Raw genomic sequence first — 20,004 nt, 5'->3', positions numbered from 1 at the left:
CAACTTGAACAGCTAGTTAATTATTTTGATTTTTATGACACAAAGACATCAAAGGTCACACTGCATCAGGACACAGGTTACAGCAGTACTTATGGTAAACGGTATTTATGCCAAACCACTCGGCCAACCAGGCTGCACAACTTGGACAGCTCATAAACCTTTAATCTAACAGTAAATTATTTACAGCTTTCAGCACATACAAACCACAGGTATAACATGCATATAGTAGCACTCAATGTGCAGAATTTCTCTCTTTTGCCTTCACACATGCCCGAAGTTTGTGAGGCCATATATTGATGACAACATGCACAGCATCCAATGGTAATGCTGCCACTACTCACTCTAAATGCTGGGTTGTCGTTTGTTGCAGGATACTTTCTCATGCTCCAACCACAATTTGAAGTTCAATGTATTCAGATAGGGACTTCCAGATGGTCAATCAGATGGTGACATCTGGTCCGGCACATTCGCCTCCAGCCAGTGTTGTGTGGTCCTCACCTTATGGTCCACTGCCTACCGTGAAACAATGTGTTGTTCAGGGACTGTACCACAGGTGCTAGAACGGTGTCTTGATGCCGCCTGATACATCACCCCCCACCAAACCATCGCTGATTTTAGGTGATGACCTATCTGAATCCTGTCACATGCTGTGTGACCATCTGGGACATATGCCTGATCATTTTGGCAGTTAAATGACTCTTCAGTGGTGAAAATCTTTTCATTTGTGAAGAGGATATCTCTGTTTCAGTTACTCTTGTAGTGCTGGAGAAATGCCTTTAATTTTATCACCCTCTGCCACATAAGTGCTAGTGTTAGGAAATGTTCAGTAGAATGATAAGCTCTCATCTCTAGGTGATCAGTTAGTACATGACGTCATTCTCTGCAAAACATTCATCTCTCGCATCACTTTCTGCATTCTAACAGGATTATGGCAGAGGCATATTCATAGCCCTCACAAACTGTTGCATTCTAACACAATGTGGTTAACCTGTTCTTTGGCAGTCAGGTATGTCTTCTGTATTGTTATAATGGTTAATAGTCCGATACACAAACATCATACTGATCCTGAGTGTTTTTAGTATGGTGAAAATAACGGGTGACTGCATTCCAACTGAATTACTATTACCGCTATAGATTAATTATAGTTATTACTTATAAATAAATGTATGAGTGACATTTGAAGATGTTCTGGGTGCCATAGTATTATTGGACACATTCATGCATGTATGATCTCAAGTACTCCAAAGTTAGATAGTTGAAGAGTGACAATCAGATAGGTTATAGCTAAGGTTAGTATTAGTAGTAGTTCTCTTGGATTCTAGTCATTAAATTTCTTTAATTATATATATATATATATATATATCTTCAATTAGGAATCAAAAATGCAGGCTGCATGTGGCTCCATCATTGACAGTTATTTGAGTGATAAGGAAAAACTTGCATTGCATGCAAAGATTTTTGTTCAAACACCTGATAGCAAATGTGGCTTTCCTAAACACCATTATTACTGGGGATGAGAGCAGTCACTGTCAAGATAAAAGGATGACGAGAAAAGTTCATTTCTGAAAATTGCACATCAAAAGCATGCTTATTACATTCTTCAATTACAAAGGAGTAATCCATAAGGAATTTTTTCCAGGAGTTACTGTTTAAGAATCATTGAAACATTTGTTGCTGATAATCAAGTGCATGCACCTAGTGGAATAGTATAGTTAGCAGTTTTAGCATGATCATATTCCTGCTCACAGATCATGTCCAAATGTTTATGGCTTTCAAGCAGGCACAGTGCTCAACCATCCCTCCTCGCTCTCCTCACTTGTTACAGCAGACTTTTTTCCCCTTTCACCTGTTGATATGGAGATCAAAGGGTTGCTAATTTGACAGTGTTTGACATTAAGAAAAATCTGAACAACTGAATAAAATGCAGTCACAGTAGGTAGGTTTTCCAGGTCTTTCTAAAGCTCATATGATTGCTGTGACAAAGGTGTTTGTTTCCTTGAAGATTATTTTAAGCGATTTGAGTAAGAAAATATTTTCCTTATCCTTTGATATTTTGTATTCATCACTATATTTGGCCTGAGAGTGGGAAGGGGGAGTTAAATACAAAATACTGTTTTAAAATTTGCAAATCCAACAGCTGAACCTCAGCTGCAGGTCTCCAAGGTTCGGCTGCAGAATAGTGTAGAATCCTGTAGCTGTATTGTGTAAATTTTTTTTTTTTTTTTTTTTATGTGAATTCTAATCTACAAAAAATTATGTACTTGTAGCACATTAATTCTGTGGGTGGTCTGAGGGCTAGATAATCCAGAGTACTCTAGAAACCAAACATGATTTAATTGAGGGACTCTGAATTAATTAATTCTGAGGAACATTTTTGTAGAACATCCAAAGTATGTATTCATTGTATTAGCAGCATTGTAAAATTTTAAAATTAATTACAGGTAATCCTTGTATAATGCGGTTTCGATATAACACCGTCTACAAATTGTAGTAACCCTTTATCTTTTTATATATTTTTCACCGTGTGGCTTAAAAATCATATTTTATCTTCGTTAAATTTGCATCTACCCATATCATGCATGTAGTCATAAGAAGTGAATTTATATTAGGGAAAATACCCTTTAGCATGCATGTATGCCAATTGTTTACCATATAAAGTGTTTATTGTTGAAAATTGGCTTCTTTTTTTTTGCCAGGAAAGCGCATTAAAAATCATAACTGTGTTTATCTCAAGCTGAGCACTATTTTCTGGTGAGTTACATACAATATGTAATGCTATAATTATACAAATTAAGTGAATATTGAATCCAACATTATTTCAAAGTCAAATATATAGAAACTCTAAGATAGGAATTCTAAGAGTTTCATGCCGAATATATATAGAGACTATAAAAGTTTTGGCGGATCCAAGCATGAGCCAACACCTGGTTCAGGCTAGGGCAACTCGTAGTAAAGGTGGAGTAAGTTCTGATCACTATCCTTAGTATCTTCCATAATGTAAAGCACATCTCCTTACGGACATGTATGATGCTATACATTATGGAGGAGGGTCACTACCCAGACCGGTTTTGACCTTTTTTGAGGTCTCATCAGTGAGTAGGTAGACCCAGATGTAAATACTGAGGCTGAAGTGATGCAGAAGTTATTCTTTACCATACAAGTTGCCAAAAGGTGCACCAAGAATTACTGAGGTAAAGAGCCTCAGGCAAAAAGACTTCACTTCAGCGATGCAAAATTATACAAATCAAGTGGATATTGAATCCAACATTATTTCAAAGCCGAATATATAGAAACTCTAAGATATGAATTCTAAGAGTCTCATGCTGAATATATATAGAGACTGTCAAAGTTTCGGCAGATCCAAGCATGGTAGTGACCCTCCCTCCATAATGTATGGCGTCATACATGTCCGTAAGGAGATGTGCTTTACATTATGGAAAATACTAAGGATAGTGATCAGAACTTACTCCACCTTTACTACGAGTTGCCCTAGCCTGAACCAGGTGTTGACTCACGCTTGGATCCACCGAAACTTTTATAGTCTCTATATATCTGGCATGAAACTCTTAGAGTTTCTATATATTCGGCTTTGAAATAATGTTGGATTCAATATGCATTTAATTTGTATAATTTTGTATCGCCGAAGTGAAGCCTTTTTAGCTCTTTATCTCAGTAATTCTTGGTGCACCTTTTGGCAACTTGTATGGTAAAGAATAACTTCTGCACCACTTCAGCCTCAGTATTTACATCTGGGTCTACCTACTCACTGATGAGACCTCAAAAAAGGTCGAAACCGGGTCTGGGTAGTGACCCTTTCTCCATAATGTATAGCATCATACATGTCCGTAAGGAGATGTGCTTTACATTATGGAAAATACTAAGGATAGTGATCAGAACTTACTCCACCTTTACTACGAGTTAACCTAGCCTTAAACAGGTGTTGGCGCATGCTTGGATCTGCCAAAACTTTTATAGTCTCTATATATATTCAGCATGAAACTCTTAGAATTCCTATCTTAGAGTTTCTATATATTTGGCTTTGAAATAATGTTGGATTCAATATCTAATTTGTATAATTTTGAATTGCCGAAGTGAAGCCTTTTTTGGCTCTCAGTATATGTAATGCTTTTTTATGTAAAAATTTATTTTTATAGTAATGGCCACTTAGAGGGCTTTTGCGATATGGTTGAAAACTAAATTATTGAATTAATTAATGGTAAACAGATTTAAATTAGAAGGAACTGGTACAATTAATAAATGACGAACCAAATGGTAGAGAAAGTTCTGCCGAAGATTCTGATTGTGATGAATCCGTAAAGAATTCAGTTTAAAGAAATTAGCAGAAGGATTGGACTTGACAACAAGGTTAAGAAGTTATTTTGCACATAATCTGTCAATGGAGCTCCAGAAAATTCATGGGACAATTGGATATTTGTTTAGCTCCATATTATGAACTTAATAAAAAAAATTGCAGCATAGTGGTAAGCAAGGTCTTATTACTGACTTCTTGATAACTAAACCAGCTGAAGTATGCAATGAGAATTATACTAATGATGTCCAAGAGATTTCAAGTGATGATGACGTCTGGCCACTCATAAATAAAGAACATCTATGAAATGTTAGTTTTGAAGACAGTAATGCCGATTAAAATATGTGCTTATTTTATTCTGCCTAAAACATTTATGCATTATGTGCAATGAAGTTTACCTACAAGTTGTAATTTTTATAAGTTTATATTGTACTACGTATTTGTTTCCTAGTTTATATGTTTTCTTAACTTACACGAATTATGTGAATTAAATTAAAAATATATTTTTGTTGGATATGTCGTTGTTTATATCATAATAAAAAATAAAATAAAAACAAAAAACTATTTCGGAAGATAACCCTACTTTTTCTATGTGAACTGAGTCTCACATAACGCGATTTATCTAACACGACATTTCTATGGAACCTAACATCTGCGTTATGCGAGGATTACCTGTATTTTAATTTTATAAAAATAATTAACTATTTAATTTTTCCATGAAAACATTACTTTTTTAGAAGTTAAATTGCAGAATTCTTTAATAAGTATTTAAGTGATATTCAAATTTAGATATTGTTACATTTTATTTTTTTAATTTAATTAGGTATCAGTTCTTGATGCAGTTCCAGATATAAACATGATTAATCAGCTACCTGAAATTTTGGATGGCCTTTTTCATATCTTAGGGGATCCAACTACAGAAATTAGGAAAATGTTTGTACTGGACAAATTTCTCTGCTACATTCTAAAATCTTGTTAGTTTCTACAAATATTATTTAATATAATTTAAATTATTATTTGATTAAACTTTGTCTCATATCACTTCATTTTCCAGACAGTATTTTGTTTGCCATTTCACATTCTTTCTCATTATCAAGTTTTCATTGGTTTCTTTTTCTATTTGTGCCTTCTCACAGTATATCTTACATTTTGCCTACAAATAGAGAATGCTTAAAATAAATCAGATCTCATTATTTAAAACAATATTTTCTTGCTGTATGAAGAAATATTTTAATTAATAGGAAATTGGTGAATAATTTGCTCTCTGTGTTGTCCATGATATTTAGGACACAGTTTATGAAAATTCACATATTTAAAATGATCACTGATCTTAATGAAGATGAATTCACTTGAAAACACTAAAATTTAAAAGAAATCAACCCCTAAAATGGGATCTGCAAATGGTACAAAATCCAATAATAAAATCAAAATTCAATGAAAATATTTCAGAACTGCTGTCTGCACAGTTGCAAAATGCAAAATGAAAATGAACCCTCTCAGTGGAATAGACTACAAGCAGCTATCATAACATCTGCTAAAAACCACATCAATAAACAAGAAGAAAGAAAGAAAAAACTATGGATAACTCAAGAGGTAATCAACCTTATTGATGAAAGAAGAACATGGAAAAGAGGAGCAAATGAAGAGGAAAGGTTAAGATATAAAACTTTGGATAAAAGAATCAAACAGTTATGTAAAAGATTGAAAGAAAACTAGATAAATAGGCAGTGCACTGAGATTGAAGAATTACAAAATAGGAACGAAACCAGAGAAGCATTCCTGAAAGTGGAAGAACTTAATGGAAAAGCAAAATGTACACAGTCTAATAACATCGAGGACAAAGATGGAAACATACTCATTGATAAGGAAAAGATAAATGGAAGATGGGTGGAGTACTTATCAGACCTCTATGATGATGATAATGGTAACATGTTAGATGATTCACAACACCTTAAGTTAAAAGTAACAACAGATACCACTTTATTCACAAGAAAGGAGGTAGAACACGCAATCAAGAATCTTCTTAATAATAAATCCCCTGAGTGTGATAATATTCCAGCTGAGCTGTTGAAAGCTTTGAACTGGCAATAATAACTATTTAGTGGAATCCATCCAGGATATCTATAAAACAATACAATTACCTGAAGTTTTTACATCTATCTGCATACCAATTCCAAAGAAACATAATGCACAAAATTGCGAGGATTACAGAACTGTGAGCCTAATATCCCATGCATCTAAAATTATTTTAACCATTGTTAACAAACAAATTGAAAAAGCCATAAGCGGTGAATTGAGTGAACAACAGAAAAGCTTCAGAAGAGGAATGGGAACCATTAATGCTATCCTGGAACTAAAAATACTAATAGAAAGATCACTTGAAAGAAAGAGGAACATTTACATATGCTTCATAGACTTTCAGAAGGCTTTTGACCTGGTAAAACATAATAAAATGTTCAATATATTAGATAAATTAGACATAGAAGATCATGTATTTAAGATTATAATAATGATTTATACCAAACAGCAAATGCAGCTGTTTAACAATGAGACTTCTGTAGTGAAAATAAAAAGAGGCGTTAGACATGGTTGTATCCGTTCACCAAATCTATTTAATATCTATAGTGAGGCAGTGATGAAAAAGATTGAAAAACAAAAAATAGGAATTAGTATCAATGGTATAAAATACAACAATCTTAGATATGCTGATGATACGATTCTAATAGCAGAAAACAGAAACAAATTAATCAAATTACTGCAGCTACTAATTGAAGAAGGTAAAGAATTTGATTAGATATAAATGCAAAAAAGACCAAATTTATGAAAATCTCAAAAGAAAGCGGATCCGAGCCAGAAATATTCATAACCAATATGAAAATTGAACATACAACAGAATACAAATATTTAGGCACCTACTTTACTGCTGATGGAAATCAAGATAAAGAAATAAAAATAAGAATAGCCACAACTAGAGATGCATTCTGGAAAAATAAAGATCTGCTCAGAAGTTCTGTGAGTGTCGAGACAAAGAAAAGAATGATAAGAACATTAGTGTGGCCAATTTTCACATATGGAAGTGAGATCTGGATATTCAAGAAGAGAGTAAGGCAACAGATAATGGCCTTTGAAATGTGGTGCTATAGGAGAGCTCTGAAAATCCCATGGACAGAGAATGAAAACACAGAGATCTTTATTATAGGAAATGATCCAGAGAAAGATGAGATTGGCAGGACATGTACTGAGAGGTTCAGCAGGATAGAGGATACTAACAGTTTTAGAAGGAAAAATTATGGGAAAAGGATCAAGAGGCAAAAAACGAAGGACATGGCTTGAAGATATAAGATCATGGACAGGATCACATGGCTATGCAGAAACGAAAAGGAAAGCCACTAACAGAGAGAACTGGAAGGACATGGTACTGCACCCTCTCACTGAGGAAGCTACATGAAGATCACTTTTAATCCTTTATGATTTCTGCCACGGATAAAATACAACTGATCCTATTTTTTGCAAGTGTAGTTTACTCTATGTATTTAATTCCTTAATGGAAAAATTTGTATATATCGATTAAGAGACATTCTGGTTACACTTGAGGTTGTACGATTCATATCAGTTTCATTGTTCAAAGGATTGCCTGCCTTGTTGGCTAGATGTTTTAGCTTATCCACTCTCAGTTTGACAGGTCGTGAGGTCAGTATGGTCATTTGTAAATGTCCTTACATGGAGATGAATTTTTTTTAAAAAATATGAGACAACTGCTTTATTTAGAAGCCTGAATTGGCTTTAAAAAATGTTCTATTTGATCTCCAGAGCAGGTTTTCCAGATTATGTAAAAAAATAATAAATTATTTTTTATTTTTTAAATATTTAAATAGCTTTAATGGAGGTGTATTAGACATATTTGGAAACTTTCTTACCTTACACATGTGGAAAAAAAACCAGGCTGTATGCCAGTAAGTTTTGAGAAGTGATTACTATTAATTATTCAGATTTTTTTTTTTAAATAGTTATTTTAGATTATTTTTTATGTATGCAACTTTTGCAATTTTCCTTCGAACTCTAATAATGTGATCATATACTTCAGCTGTGGCCAAGCTAGTATGTGCATACTTTGACTCATTCACATTTTAAATGTAGTTACCGGTCTGTCTCCCTAATGATGTCCATTTAACGTTGGATTAAATATATTGGAGTTTTTGAATAAAAAGAGACATTAATATATATATATATATATAAAATTATAATATATATATATATAATTACATGTATATATATATATATATATATATATAAACTGACTTGGCTGAGAGGCATATTTTTGAAACAGATTAAAAGACTATAAGCTGAGAGATAAAAATGGAAACACTATCTTATTTTAAATGAACCACACAACTAGTTTCTTCTTAAACTGGAAATAATAACCAGAAAGAAAACTTCATTGGGTATAACATGAGAGAAAAATCTGCAAACGTAGTGAGAGAAAAACTCTAAACATTAAAATGCTAATGTATTAACATTTGAAGTCTTCCATGTATCTCGTCAGTGTTGCACATGTACATGCATTCAAAATCTTGTGAACACCAAAGTTGGATAGCAGCGCATTGACAGTCTGAAAGATTATAGCTGAGGTTAGTAGCGAGATGTACTGGATTGAGAACAATTTCTTTAGATTCTACAATTTTTCTCTCCATTTCATCATAGTATCAAAAGATATTTTCCGATTTGTCTCACGACTGGGTGAATGATAGTTTTCATTGTTACCATCAGCAGAATTGAGGATGTGGTTCGACAGAGTGCTTGCTCGTCTCTTTTATGTTCTTCTAGACATAATCGATGGACCAAATGCCAGGATATTTCAAGTTATGTTTTTGCTTGGGTATACTGAGCAAGGAACAGAGCTTAAGTAGAGGAGTGAAAGAAGTCCAGATGTTATATTTTTTAGAACTTCAGCTAATTTAGGCAAAACGGAACTGATATATGGTAGGGATATGTAGCCTTTTTTATTATTTTTATCTTCAATATGGTGAGCAGGTGGATTGAATACTAGCTTATTAACTATTTGTTTTGAATGACCATTTTGCTGCAAGGTTGTAAGAAGAAATTTAAGTTCTTTGTTGATATCCTCTTCTTCACAGAGGAGGGAGCAAGCACATTTGCATAGCATAGAAATAATGCCAAGTTTTTGAGGTGGACAGTGATAGGACTGTGCTTGGAGATATCTGTTGGTGTGAGTGGGTTTTCTGTAAATGGGCATCTTCAATTTCTCAAACATGTGAGTGGATTTGACATCTAGGAATGGGAGAGAGAACCATCAATTTCTAATTCTGCAGTAAATTGGATTTTCGGGTGTTGACTGTTAAGATGGTCTACACAATTCTTTAACACGTTCGCTGCCACGCTACTTCGGCATGGTCTGTTCCCCTACGCCGAGCAATTTCACTTCTTCAAGGTCAGTACGATAATCTCGTTACCGGAGGTAAGCGTCCTACGAGTATACTCGTAGTTGGCTTGTACAGAGCATATACGGTCTATGAGAATACACAGTTTTGATGCTAGCCCCACAAGCCAAGCATTTTCACTTCTTCAAGGTCACTACAATAATCTCGTTCCCGGCGGTAAGCGTCATACGAGTATACTCGTAGCTGGCTTGTGAAGCAGGTTTACCCACTACGAGTATACTCGTAGTTGGCAGCGAACGTGTTAAAGAATCAGGTCCATGACTCCAGATTAGGAAGATGTCATCTATATATCTTTTCCATAACCTAGGCTTCAATGGGAATGAAGAGATACTTTTTTCCTCAAAAGATTCTAAATACAAATTCGCCAGTATGGGAGATAAAGGATTGCCCATTTCTACACCAAAGTTCTGTTTGTAAATAGTGTCTTTATACTGGAAATAAGCAGAATTAACACAATGGGTTAATAAAGACATTGCTTTTTTCGATAATTTATCTTTTAAAGAGAGTTAGAACTTCTATAGGTACATTTGCGAAGAGGGAAACGACATCAAAACTATCCATAATTTTCTCTTTTTTAATATGTAGGTTTAATATGTAATAAACATTTTAGAGATTTGACTAAATACTTTGAGAGCTTGTATGTAGGCAAATCAATGGCTTTCACCATTGGTTTAATTGGAGTGTTTTCTTTATGAATTTTTGGTAATCCATATAATTGGGATATTAAAGGATGAGGTGAACGAAGAGATAATTGAATATTTCTATAAAACTGTAGTGGTTCTTAGAAGTGGTTATGGAGTTCATGAATTGGATCGCTGTCAAGAATAGAGTAAGTATGTGTTTGTAATAATTGGAACATTTCGTTATTATATTCCTTGGTATCCAGGATGACAATTGAGTTACCTTTACCTGCAGGTAGAATTATTGTATCTTTGTTTTATTGTTGTAGTTTTTTACTGCTTGACATTCTGCTGGAGAGATATTGTCTGTAGGAGGTTTTGCATTGTTGATAATAAAAATGGATTCCATATGAAGTAAGTTAGCTTCTTGATTACGAAGGAAAGAGGTAGCCCTTTCAATTTTTGTAACAGCTCCATTGGAATGGATTTTGGGGACATCGCGAAATTAAAGCCTTTATTAAGAATATTCTTTTCAACATTAGAAAGGTTGTAACTAGATTTGTTAACAATTTTATCAGGAAAAAATTGAAACTTTGATTTAGATGATTTTTCTTGTTCTTGCTTTAGAGCTTCGGATTGCTTATTTAAATTTATGTTGTTGTTATTTTGAGTCTTGGAAGTTTGTAATTTGATTGTATCTTTAATAAGTTTCCAATTATCACTTTCTAAAGTTTGTTCAATAGTAGCAGATAAGTTTTCTGGGAAAATATATGTGCTGAAGTACATTTTATATCATAAATTCTTTTATTAAGAATTTATGATATAAATTCCTTTTTAGCTCTATGATATATTCTTTTGGCATGTTCTGTTTTAATGTGCTCTCTTAAGGAAATGAATCGTGGTAAGAGGTCATGGAATTTATAATGCTTGAAACACTAACCTGTTGATGTTTATGCCACTTCTTCAGAAAGTCTTTTGGAAGTTTCTTATGCTTCTGTATGTTGCCTCATTATAAAGGCAAGAAATATGATATAACTGATTGACTTGGCTGAGAGACATATTTTTGAAACAGATTAAATTACTATAAGATTAGAAATAAAAATAGAAATGTTATTTTATTTTAAATAAAATGCATAACTAGTTTCATCTTCTTAGAAGACTTTGTTGGTTGCATAATATGAGAAAAATACCAACAAACATTGTGAGAGAAAAATTCTAAACATTAAAATGCTAACGCATTAATATTTGAAGGTGTTCCATGTATCTCTTCATTGTTGGGAGTGCACATGCATTCAAGGTCTCATAAATGCCAAAGTTGGGTGGCATCACAATGACAGTCTGAGAGATTATAGCTGAGGTTAGTGTTGAGATGTACTAATAATGATATTAGTCATGCCATCTGAATGCAAAAAAGTAAGGCAAAAGAACGAATTGTCTTGGTTGGCATTAATGATCTGAGAGGTGTGGAGTATCCTATGAGTGAGTATGTGAAGGAGGTGTTGGATGAAGCAAAAATGAAGAGGGAGAAAGTGAATTTTGTAAGTCTCCTGCCATTCTATGATAGAGGTGAATTGAAGAGGAAAGCATATACAAATGAATCAATAAGCAGCTGGTGTAGAGGAATGATGTAGAGTTTGTGGACCTATGGCTTCTTTGAGAGAAAGGATTTGTATAATGCTGACGGACTGCATCTAAATGGTTTTGGTGTTAGGTGTCTAGTGCGATAGCTTTGTTCATTCACTGAGCATGCTGAAGAACAAATTCAAAAAAAAAACATAAGCAATTGGGGTGGATGCAGGGGAGTGTGTATGAAGGCACCCTTGAGGTGAGTTAGTGCGAGGATGACCAACAAGTGTGGAATCTAGTCTTTTAAGCAAAAATATTGAACAGGATAGTCAATCCAGGAAGTCAAAGGGGTTGCAGGCCAAAGGGAACATTGCAGTTTCTATATACTAATGCTAGAAGTATCAGGAACAAGAGGGAGGAGTTTTTGGCTTTGGTTAGTGCAGCCTCTCCAAAAGTTTAGAGATTAGTGAGACTTGGCTAACAGCAGATGATGTAATAACAGGGATAGACTGTGAAGAGTTTAGTATTTTCAAGGAAGATAGAATGGGAGAAGGGTACTGCTGATTATAGCAGATGGATTGCAGCCAAAAATAACAGGAGATAGGTAGGAAGGTGGCTGTTCATTTGAAGCAGTCTTGTGAGAGATCAAAGCCAATGAGACAAAATATATGGTTTGGTTGCTGCTATAGGCCAGGGCTGATCTAGAAGCCATGCATCACCGAATTAGTACAAGTGCATGTTGAGTGTTATTATGGGACACTTCAACTATGGAGGAATAGATTGGAAGGAAGGGGATCACATGGCAGGAAGGAAATGGTACTTATACACCTAGTGAGAGATAATTACTTGAGGTAGAATGTGATGGAAGGGATTCAAGGTGCAAGAGTATTGGACCTGGTCATAGGATCAAAAAAAGCTCCCCATAACTAAGGTTGTGATATTCTCTCTGATTGGAGAAAGGGAATGTGGTTTGACTTTCGAGATTGCAAAACATAAATATTCTTTCAGGAAGGGGGTATATGTGGAACTGCAAGGCAGATGATTATGATATGCTTAGGAGGAAGCCTGAACCCTAGCCATGGCATAAAATCTTGCAAGGGAAGGATGGTAGTAATGCATAATGCAATGGGAGATAGTTAAGGCACATATAGATTAAGCTACATTAAATCTGTATACCTAATGTAAGAAATGTTCATTAGGTAGGAGTTAGATGAATGAGTAATATCATTAAGCATGAGCTTCAGGAAAAGAAAATGCTGTGGAGGGTATATAAGGAAAAAGGCGATCAGCAAACTAATGAACAGTACAATGGTCAAGCAAGAAAGTTAACCAGTATGGCAAGTAAGCCAAAATCAGATTATGCGATGAAACCAGCCAAGCAGGCCAAATGAAATCCCAAAGAGTCCTTTTGCTATGCGGCCAGTAAGAGGACGAATGACTATGGAAGAATAACCTCATTGAGAGCTGATGGTCATGAGGTGACAAATGCAGATAAAATAGTTGACTTGCTGAGTGACCACTTTGCAAGGGTATATTATCGAGGGTGATGCTGTGACTTATTATTATTAAGAGAAACCTCCAGGGAGTCAGAGACTCATTGAGGGAAGCCACACTATTTGTACCAGCTGTCATACTGGTTCTTGAATTCATTCTCACTACTTGCACACGCAACAGCAGTACATTCCAATCACGCACTGCTCCATGAGAGAAAACTCTAGCCCTCGCCCTCTTCTTGATAGTATTCCTTCTCAACTTCCGAGGATGCCCTTGTGTCCTTTCCCCACACTCCATAAAATGAAAAATTCCATTTACTGAAATTCTGTATAACCCTTTTCAAAGTTTGTAACTCTCAATCATGTTAACCCCCCCCCCTTTCTCCTGTTTGCTAGTGTCTGCAGCCAAAAATTTCTCAATCTATCTTCATAATGAGTATTCCATAATCCTGATATCATTTTTATCACTCTCCTTTGCACTCTCTCCACTGTCTCAGAATCGCCACGGAAACCCATAGACCAGGCCAGACCTATGTGCAATACTCCAAGTAAGGCCTTATCAATACCTGGTAAAGAGGCGCAATGACTTCCATATCTTTACATGTTAATGTTCGTTTCAGCATTGCAATTATTCTCTGAGTAGTATTTACAATTTTTGCTGTATGATCCTTGAACTTCAAATTCCTGTCTACTAAATTCCTTAGCATGATCAGTTTCTTCTAGTATAATCCTGCCAATATAATACAACATTGGATGTGTAATCACACCAGAGTGGATGACTTTACATTTATTAACATTGAACTGATAGCCATTTTCACATGTGACAAGCTTAGTCACATGTGAAATTCCATAATTCCAGCTTGCTCAAACCATTCTGCAAGTACTGCATATCAGCAGCACTCCTGATTACTCTGTGTTTGCATCATCAACAAATAGCTGTATGTTGCATGTCAAATATTTCCCAATGTGAATAATGTACAATTGAATAACAATATACCAAGATAGAGTCCTCGTGCTCCAGCATTTTATCGCTATAAGTGTTTTTCATTCAAATTAAATATTAAACGTAAATCCTAACAGCAGATACTAAGGAGCCGATTACTTCTGAATAACCTGTAAGTAATTATAGTGCATTAAATCAGCTATACTTCCAGTTAAAAATCAGCCACATGTAAGCACCCAGTATGCCTACCATATGAAGCAAAGATGGCAGCAACAAAAGCCAATGACAAACAAGCACCCCATGTCTCGCTAGTGCAGCACTGTCGATCGATGACAAACCCACAAACTGCCACAGCTGTAAAATTGATGTCACTGATTTAAAAAAAAAAAAAAAAAAAGGTATATTGTGCAAGTTCTGTTGCCACTGTCTACATGCTTCCTGCACAAAAATAGATGAATCAGTGCTCAAGCTATTTATCAACCTCAGTGAGCCCTTTTTCTGTTTGCTATGGCTCTCTTCTGTAAAACAGCTCCAGAACTTAGACAAACAACTTGAAAACTTTGAACAGCACATCAATGCTATGAACAAAACTTTTCCCTCCAAAATACGAGCAATGGAAGCTAGGCTTGAACTAATTGACAATTAGCATTGCAATGCAAGTTCACCCTTGCCCGCGAATTAACTCCATGACCTAATTGCATCAACAGTACACAACTTGGAGGCCAAAAACAAACAATTGAATGCCATTATTTTTAACTTTCCAATGGAAAATGGAAAATCACTAAAAGAAGACATAATCAGATTTGCAGAAGAATTCAACATCAATTCTAAAAAAAATATCATCAGGTGCCGTCATTTCGGACCCATAAATTCAAGAAAGGACTGAACGAATTTTCCACGCATTGTAAAAGTGACTTGTGACACGCTGACAAGTACATGTAAATTAATAACGGCAATCAACAAAGCATACATGCTCGATGAGACCTAACATTTGCTCAGGTAAAACAAAGTCATCAACTTCAAAAACAACTAGAGGAAACACACCAAATGGGGAGAAAATAATTGGATCATAGACTACAAACAAGCTAAATTAGTGTAAAAATCAAGTGACACCATTAGTAGCTGCCATGGAGACCAGTATGCAGGCATTGCATAGGAAACGTGCAAGGCCCTTGCAGTTAAATATATGCCTCACAGAGCCTTGCATATCCACTTCACGAACATCCGTGGCCTAAACTCCAACCTCAATAGTGTCCACTATTATCTTCAGTCTACCAAATCCCATCTACTCTTTCTGACAGAAACTCAAATCTGCTCTGACATACCTGCCAGAGAGCACCCAACCTAGAATCACCCAGCTTTGATCTTCTTTGGTTGAAAATATCCCTTCCCCACTCAATCAAATTCATTTGCTATCTCTCTCCTAATGCAACCAATCACTCTCAGCTCTTTAATTTCCCCTCCTTAAAAATTGATTTTCTCCAGTCCCACTTTCCCAACAGCAAAATCATCCTCCTAGGAGATTTTAATGTCCACAACACCAACTGGCTTTCCTCTTCCAGTTGTACAGATTCTTGCAGGCAGAGATACTGAAACATTTGCTGTCACTAACAACCTTGCACAGCTTGTTCAGATGCCGAACCACTCCCCCAAACAATCTAGATCTCTTCCTCACCAACTACCTTTCCAAATACACAGGGAATGTAGTGCCTCTCCCCCCCCCCCTAGGTAATTCTGATTACAATTTAGTGCTAATCTCTTCCCCCATGCAACAACTCTTATACAGCCACTCCCATACAAGAGTAGTATGCAATTATAACTGTCTCAAGTGGGACAGCCTCTCCCAGCTTCACACTTTGTTTCCAATGCATGCATAACTGACAATGGTAAATGTCCCCCTAACCATTCCAGATGCCCACCATACAATGCCCCCCCCCCCAATATCCATTTTCCAGAAAGAGATCAGAAAATTACTCTCCAAATTAGACACAAAAAGTCTCCTGAGCGTGATGGCCTTCCTGCAGTTGTCCTGAAAATTTGTGCACCAGAACTGATCCCATCCTATGTCACTTGTATATACTCTCTTAATCCATGGTATCTATCCCACAGCAAGGAAATTGGCCTATATTCAATCCATTCCCAAGAAGGGCAACAACAAGTCACTGCTGTCCAACTACCGCCCTATCTCACTCACCTCAGTCCTGTCTAAAGTAATGAAAAAAAAATCAATTCCCAACTCCTATGGTACCTCGAAGGCACTCACCTAATAAACAGCTGCCAGTATGGATTCCCTCACTGCCAATAAACAGGAAATCTGCTCACATGTCACCCATCTCTGGACAAATGCCATGGAGAAGTTTAGCAAATTTCAAGTGGTTGCACTTGATATCTCCAAAGCTTTTGACCATGTCTGGCACCTAGGCTTACTAAGCAAACTACAATAATTTGGTATGCCCCAGGACTTCTGTAGCTGGATTGCCATCTCTCTGTCTGGATGCACACTATATGTGGTTGTGGATGGTTATCTTCTCATCATTCAACTAATGCCAGAGTTCCACAAGGTTCTGTCCTCTCACCACCATAGGAAACGTGCAAGGCCCTTGTGGTTAAATATATGCCTTCCAGAACCTTGCATATCCATTTCACCAACACTCTTCCTGCTATGTATGAATAACCTACATATTGAGTTGATGGTCAATTGAATAGTCCAATTGACCATCAACTCAATACATAGTTTTGCAGATGACAGCACATTGCATTCCTCTCTTTCATTTGATAAACATTACTCTATACAACTCACCTCAACCTACAGAACAACAACCACCACTTCCCTCAATTCTGATCTCCAAGCCATCCTCCAATGGGGGTTCAGATAACCACATCAGTTTCATTGCTGATAAAACCCAATTTTGTCCTATTTCCCATAAAAAAAAGAACCCTTTTTTCCCAGTATTCTTTTTGACAATACCCAAATTTCTAGACAATTTGAGTTTCTCTTCTTGGAGTTACCCTGACATCAAACCTCTCCTAGCATAAACACATCACAACCATTGCATCCTCAGCTTCAAGAAAACAGGATTTCTCTTTTGCTCAAGACGTTACTTCACCTTGAAGAACTGTTAACATTATACAAATCACAAATCTGCCCAGCTATTGAATACTGCTCTCACATATGGAGTGGGTCCCCCTAAAAGCTTCCTGAAAATGTTTGGCTCAATACAGAGGAGAGCAATTAGGGCTTATCAATGACCCATCTCTTACCAACCCCCCCCCCACTTTTGCACTTTTGGTTTCTGCAATATGCATATTCTACAAATATTTCCATGGAAAATGCTCATCTGAAATAACACCAATAATTCCCCATTTAGTACTAAGCTCATTGGAACACATGCAGCTGCTGCTCAACATCCCTTCACAGTACACCTAAAAACAAACAGAACAAGTTTCTTTTCCTTCTCCTTAATCTTTGGAACTGCTTGTATTGTGAAACAGTCTTTCTCCTGTTGTGTTTCCCAAGGAATACAATATAGAGTCATTTAAATCAAATGTAAACAAGTTCCTCCTTTCCTAACCCACTGCCCATATATGTTACTAATGTACTATAGGTTGATCAACCAGTCTCTCATATATGGACTCAACATTTAAAAAAAAAAAAAAAAAAAAAAACTGATCCTTGAGGTACACCACTGTTTACCTTGAATCATGCAGATTCACATCCTCCCCATTCATGACTTTTTTTATGTCTGTCAGTCAACCATCTTTTATCTGTGAAAATAGGCCATAATCCAATTCCATACTCTTCAGTTTATACAACAGTCTTCCATTTTGTATTCTGTCGAAAGCCTGAGCAAAATCAAAAAGCATCATGGTGTATCCATTTCTCCTTGTCTAACTCAGTGGTAACATTATTGTAGAATGTGAGCAAATTGCTAAAACATGACCTTCCTTTAGTAAACCCATGCTGCTCGTTGAGAAGTAGTGATTCTCTGTCAACCCATTTTTGAATGCAAGCCCTAACAAACTTTTCTAAAATCTTCACAACAACTCCTGATTGGTTGATAGTTGGATACATCAGTCTTTGCACACCCCTTATTGCAAAGGGATAACCATACATTCTTTCCACTGTTGTGAATTTTCCCTCTGAGATTCAAATTATATAGTCTGGTCAAAGGCATAGCCGGTTCAGCAGAACACCTTTTAGCATAAGTGCAGATATCCCATCAGTTCCTATTGCTGAATCCTTATTCAGTTTGTGTAACTGCTCTAGTACTTCCTCTTCATCCAAGAGTTTTCTCATACGGTGAAGAGGTAATGGTGAGTTTGCTGTATATATACCAAGCTGTAGCTTTTAGCAAAATGGCTGCTCATTAGTTGAATAATCACTTCTGCATCAGTCACTTATACCATCTGCTTTCAGTAGTTATTCTTTCAAATTCATTTTCTTTCTTTTACATGCAACATAATTCTATCATTATGCATGCACTACCTACAAGTCTTTAACTTGCAGAGGTAGTGTCTTTTCATACTCAGATTTAGCTTTCCGTACAACACTTTTCTAGCAGGACAGAATAGTCAACACTTTTGACTATTCTGTCCTGCTGCTTATAAATATCATAACTTACATCATCCTTAAGCACACGGTATTTCTTCCACATCAAGTATTTATTCCACATAATTTTCTTACAAAATCTCCTGCTTAATTAGATTACACCACCATTTTATTCCTTTTCTATATATTCTTTGAACTCTAGACACATTCTGATATTGCATCATTTAGGTATTTTTTAAACACATTCCATGCACTTTCGATATCCTTCCCATCATACAATGCATACCGTTCTGTTGAACTCAGTATACTCCTCAGTTGGTCATAATTTCCTGCTTTGTAGTTCAGCATGTAACGTTTTCTGAATGGAACATTCATAAACTTAGCCACTTCCCAAGTGAATACAGCATGATCACTGTCACTAACCAGGGGCAGAATAGTTGTCTTTAACTGTGAACCCCCCCCCCCCCAACACTATATTTTGTTGCTGCTTTCTTTTCTTTTCCTCCCTATGTCCATTCAAATACCTGTCGACTTTCTGTAATCCTGCTTCGTCTCTGTTACTGTTATCAGTTACTTTTTTCGCCATAAAAGTGATCCAATTGAAATCAAAACTAAACCATGCAGACATTCTAGCATATCTTGAGTATAAATTTTATTAAATTCTTTCAGCTAGAAGAGGGCAATGCTATATATAATTTTAGAATACTTTGTACTCTCTGCAAATGGTCTGATCTAAATAAAATTTGAGATGGCTTGGCAAACTTTTGTTAGGATTTCAAATACTGAATTTTATTAAAAATTCATCAAGCAGTAATCCAAAAACTTGGACAAAATGCATTTTGTGAAATAAACCTAATAATAAATATCTTTCACCTGGTCACCTCTTCTCAGTTGCATCCACTGTCCTGCTTGTCTTGTATCTTTTACACGTCTTTTTTTGCTATTTGTTTTTTTTTTTTCAGAAACAATTTATTTTTTTTAATGTGGGGTTGAGACAATTTTGTATAAGGAATGGTTGTATTGTTCTTCATTTTCACTGTCCTGTCTTATTTCAGATTTTTTAAG

At 35.8% G+C, this 20,004-nt stretch overlaps 1 protein-coding gene across 3 annotated transcripts in view; it reads left to right on the top strand.

Moving 5' to 3' along the window:
- LOC150100911 (protein VAC14 homolog) overlaps positions 1-20,004 on the top strand; it is a 315,351-nt gene that overhangs the window by 146,420 nt on the left and 148,927 nt on the right. For all 3 annotated transcript variants that reach the window (XR_016549127.1, XM_090401162.1, XM_090401163.1), the window contains exon 6: positions 5,133-5,242. Coding sequence is in view for 2 of the 3 variants with exons in the window: in XM_090401162.1 (XP_090257288.1) it covers positions 5,133-5,242 (110 nt within the window). In the remaining variant the exon portion in view is untranslated. The remainder of the gene's footprint in view (positions 1-5,132; positions 5,243-20,004) is intronic.

This window comes from Typopeltis vanoorti, chromosome 12, assembly GCF_054136105.1.
Source record: "Typopeltis vanoorti isolate ZY-2024b chromosome 12, IOZ_Tvanoo_1.0, whole genome shotgun sequence".
Lineage (NCBI taxonomy): Eukaryota > Metazoa > Arthropoda > Arachnida > Uropygi > Thelyphonidae > Typopeltis > Typopeltis vanoorti.
This window is presented reverse-complemented; position numbering and strand designations above follow the sequence as displayed.